Genomic DNA, 4,835 nt, shown 5'->3' with positions numbered 1-4,835 from the left:
TCTGTTGCTCCGTAAATAAAACGTCTCACTGCCTTCTGCGAGTGCTATAAAGGCAGCGGAACCGCGGTCCCTGGGGCATTCCGGACCGGGCACGAGCCCAAGCAGGTGAGTTCGCTACCGCAGACGCAGTCTCCTGCACCCTCCCTGGCTCAACTCCGGAGATGCAGCGGCAGTTGGGGATGGGACTAGGGAGGGCGCACCGAGCGGGCGGGCAGGGGGCCTGCTTTCCGAGAAGCAGAGAACGAGAAGGAACCTGGGAAAACAGGACAGAGGACGAGACCAGCGTCCCCGTTTGAAAGTGCTGTCCTCAGGAAAGCTACGACCCGCTGCTGGAATTTGCTGCAGCGCTGCAGCCTCGGGACCGGGAGAACACGCCTCACGGGTCCCACGCCCCTCCCGAAGGCCCGCGCTTCCTTGCCAGAGCACTCCTGGAAGTGCGCGCTGGATCCGGCGTGGGGAAGGAGGGAGCGGTGTCCGCAGAACCCCTTCCCGCCTTGCACACGCGCGGGGCTCTGCCTCAATGTTTATTTGGGGAAATTTCAGGACGCGGACAGCGCCCGGGCTGTCTCCTCGGGGGACAACGGCGAGCTCGGGAAGCCCCCCAAACAGGGCTCACTTCCTTCAGAGTTGGGGAGCCCCGGGTGGCAGGTGCAGGCCACGGGACCCGAAGGTTCTCAGGTGCCCCCCTGCAGGCTGGCGGTGTGCGCCGTGGGGCGCGCATCGCGAGCGCGGAGGGCTCCAGGACGCGGTCCAGGCTCGCCGGGGTCGGTGCAAACGGTGGGGCCGGGAAGCGGCTAAGCAGTGAACGCCTCTTTCTGTTCCTTCCTCTTTGCCTCTGATTATCCTCCCTCGCTGCGTCTCCTCCCTCCTCGCTGTCCTCCAGTTCTCAGGTCATGGCAGCGACCGGCGGCGGGTCGGAGCCGCTGCAGCTCCCGGAGTACAAGGGCAGCTACGTGGTGTCGCGGCCGGTCTACAGCGAGCTCGCCTTCCAGCAGCAGCACGAGCGGCGCCTGCAGGAGCGCAAGACCCTGCGGGAGAGCCTGGCCAAGGGCTGCAGGTAGCGGCCCCGGCGGGCCCAGAGCCCGGAGCAACGCAGCGGGGCCGGGAGGGTGTGACCTTCGGCCCAGCTTGGGATGCCTTCGGGGTTAGGACGCCGGCTGCCTCTCCCAGAGGCCCAACTCTGTCCCTGGTCCTCAACGTCACCGTTCCCCTGGGCCCGAAAAGAATTTCCACCTTTGGGAAGAGTGGAATCTGGACTTGTCTTTTGTCTCTAGAAAAAACCTGGAGTGCGTAGAACTGGTCCCTAATGCGTTCTTTTGTGACTGCCAGGCTGAGGAAAGGGGGAAGAAAGGGACTCTTAAAAGAGATGACAGGTGGACCAGATGGTAGTGTGATAATTATGGCGCCCAGATCCCATAGGGCCGGCTGTGAGGTTCCGGTCCTGAACCCTGTGACTTAAAAAACACGCCAGGCGTCTGTGTGTCCGTGCTTGGAATTCCTAGCGGAGAATGAAGGAGAAGGGATTAGGAGATGGCCGTCCCCCTTGGGGGATTATTTCTCCCTCTTTCTCTCTCTTTCTCTAGCTCCCTTAGCAAAATAACAAAGCAAACAAAAAACACCCCCCCCCAAAAAAAAAGAGTAATCCCCTCACCTGACCAGGAATCCTTGCAACACCTGAAGCTAATGCAGTCAGAACATTTGGTTGGAAACCCGGAATGACAGCGAGAATAATGGAGAACCCGGAGTGCTCCAAAGGCTCCTGTGTTCCAAATACTTTCAGGAAACAATGGGACTTCTGGGAGAACCACTATCAGAGTCTCTAAACCCAAGTGTGCCATCCGTAAGATAACACAAACATAAATTTAGTGAGTAATGAACTATTGACAATTGCTAGACTATCTCTTCAGAAAGGTCTGTTAATATAGGACATTCTAATATACAGAAAAGAAGGCGTAGCAGTGTGATGAAACCCCCGTGTTTCTACTCATCACTGACTTCAACAATGACCAACTCCAAGTTAATCCTGTTCCATCTATGGCCACCCACTTGCTCCTCTTCAGTATTCCTTTGAAGCAAATTCCATATGGTGTATCTTTTTGCCCGTATCTTTATTTTAATACGTATCTTTAAAGGCTCTTTAAAAATGTAACCACATTCCATTATCACAGCTAAAAAGTAATTTTTTAAAGTTGAAAATGGAGTCTTCATTAAAATTTGTAATCATCTCTTAAACGTCATCATTTAAAAATTATTTGGATCAGAAATCAAATAATGTCCATATACAGCTGATATTTTTGTCTTACATCTATAGATTGTTGAATTAAAAAAATTAAGTAGCAGGGTATATGGTATACCTTCATCATGTTAAGATTTAAAAAAAAAAAAAAAAAACTGGCTCCAAGCATGTATTGCCAAAATACACAGAATGTTTATTTTTCTTTAAGAAAAAAAAAAGGCGCCTAGGTTAGAAGTCTAAAAATTAATCTTCATGTAGAGACTCCACACTGATCAATCTCTGACTGGATCAGAAAATGGGTTCTTGTGTAGGGATATTTTCTCAGAGGATTAAAAAGTTGGGAGAGGGGAGGGGACACTTAATCCTGTGTTTTCTAGTACAGTGCATTTAAAAGGATAGATGCAGTTCTTGGCAAAAGCATGGCAAGCACTTCAGTGGTAGTATTTTCCATGAAATTTGTCCTCTTTTCTAAATAGCTTAAATGTCGGATCAGTTCAGTTCATAACTTTGTGATTTGCAGTGACAAAATCTGGACTGGAAACTCAGTTTTCTTGCTTCTTGACAGTTGTTCAAGAAAGAGAGCCTTTGCCGTGCTGAAGACGCTCCTGCCGGTCTTGGAATGGCTCCCCAAATACCGAATCAAGGAATGGCTGCTTAGTGACATCATTTCAGGAGTTAGTACTGGGCTAGTGGGCACGCTGCAAGGTAAGATGTTAGTGAACTGGCTTTCAAGGGATTGAAGGTTATGGGCCCAGCAGTAGTTCATAACCACCACTCCCCTGACACCATCTACCATGGATCTTTACCAAATGCTTGCTCACTCACTTTTCACAGCCTTCATCTTTCCTCTAGAGCCCTTTAGTGGAGAGCTTCACTTTTCTTCTCTTCTATAAAGTTTTCCAGGGAAATCCCCTGCCTTTCTTGTTGCACAGCTGCAACTCAGAGGCATCTACTAAGTAAACCTAACTTTTATTGACCACAACTCATCGTAACAAATACGTGTTACATGTCTATTGTTTTGTGAAATAGTATTTATCCTACTACAAGTGATACACTCTGATATTTTCTTTTCTGTTTTATTCTAGTCTTGTTTGTTTGTTTACTTGCTAGAGGACACCTATGCTCATCAGCGAGGGAGAGAGAGACAGAGACAGAGAGAGACAGAGAGGGAAAATGAGAAATCATCCCCTGGGGGCAGAAGGGGAAGGGATAGGTATGACGCAATCCTGTCTCTTCCATTCTCCTGTAAGAATTTTTTGGTACACGTGCACACACGCTGGTCATGTTTTTCAAGTTGCTGGTTGGGGACTTGAACCACGTAGTCAACCATGTGAGATCCAGTTGCCTTAACCTCCACACCACCTGTTGGCCCCTATTCTGTTTCTTTTTTTAAAAATTATGGTTGAAGCCCATTAAATTATTTTATATCCATGTATGGATCTTGACCTGCACTTTGAAATTAGCTTAAGGAAAAGTGAGGAAAGTATCTTAATCTGAATCCCCCCACCCCGCACTTTTTAAAAAAAATCTGTTCTTTTATGTGAATCTCCTGGGGAAAATATCATAGCAAAGGTGGTTGTATGTGTGTGTGTGTGTGTGTATAACTATCCCTATGCCATATTATTCCCATATCTAAGGAGTCTGTGGCTTACTTGGCACTCGGGAAATAGGGACATTCTCTTCTGTTCCTCATCCTCACCAAGATATCTTGTTTCTGCCCCTCAGGGAAAACTGCCCTGCCCAATTCCCCAAAGCCTTTGAACCATGAAAGCAAAAATCTCATTTATTTATCCTAGTTTTATTGAGCACCTAACATGGGCCAGGCAGTAGGTATGAGGGCAGGAATAATATACACTAGCTGCTTTCAAAGAATTAATAGATGAGTAGAGAAACAGATGATAACAATTCAATGTGGTAAGGGCTGTGTCGATCAGGGCCTGCTTAAGGAATGCAAATGAGGTGTATGACCCGGTGTTAGGGGAGCAGGGATGGCTGCCTGGGAGGTAAGTTGTCAGAGCTATTTCCCTGAAGGTTAAGTCTGCCTTTCCCAAGTGATGGGAAGTAGGGTGGGGCAGAGATGTGCGTAGAAAGGTGGCTAGAAGACAGACTGTTTCAGGAGTTAGGAATGGCTGTTGAGCAACCCTGTGACCTAACATTGGCTGTGGAGCTCAAGATTACTCAGAACAGGCCAGGTAGATTCCCACAGAAAAAGGAGGATGTTGTATGGTTGCAGTGTGGAGTCTCAGCTTGACCAAGCATGTTCTCTGTCATAAAGAAGGTTGTGAGAAAGGGTAGACAGGGCTGTTAGACAATGCCAGATGCTCCACAAGACAGGCTTGCATGGCTGTGAGGTGGCATTACCCTGTGACTCCTTGGGTATAGGAACTATCAGGTCATTGGAAAAGTCATGATGCCTTTTTCTATGTTTTCCTATGCAGAAATGCATCGTGACTTTTCTATGTTATTCATGTTTGTTTATCAGGTGCCTAGCACAGAGAGGACCACATAGCAAATGGCTCCATAAATATTTAGTGAAGAGGACTCCATTGCATTCCTATTACTGAATCATATATTCCTATAAATGAAATATATATATATA

The 4,835-nt window shown here is 47.9% G+C and overlaps 1 protein-coding gene across 1 annotated transcript in view; it reads left to right on the top strand.

The window, feature by feature from the left end:
• The window catches only part of SLC26A4 (solute carrier family 26 member 4), a 64,787-nt gene continuing 59,952 nt past the window's right edge, over positions 1 to 4,835 (top strand). Inside the window, exons 1-3 of the mRNA XM_027765414.1 lie at positions 1 to 105; positions 884 to 1,057; positions 2,802 to 2,941. Coding sequence (XP_027621215.1) covers positions 894 to 1,057; positions 2,802 to 2,941 — 304 coding nt within the window. The 5' untranslated portion in view covers positions 1 to 105; positions 884 to 893. The remainder of the gene's footprint in view (positions 106 to 883; positions 1,058 to 2,801; positions 2,942 to 4,835) is intronic.

The sequence above is a fragment of the Tupaia chinensis genome, unplaced genomic scaffold (genome assembly GCF_000334495.1).
Source record: "Tupaia chinensis unplaced genomic scaffold, TupChi_1.0 Scaffold138322_1, whole genome shotgun sequence".
NCBI lineage: Eukaryota > Metazoa > Chordata > Mammalia > Scandentia > Tupaiidae > Tupaia > Tupaia belangeri.
Note: the sequence above shows the minus strand (reverse complement) of the source record. Positions and strands in the feature narration are given on the sequence as shown.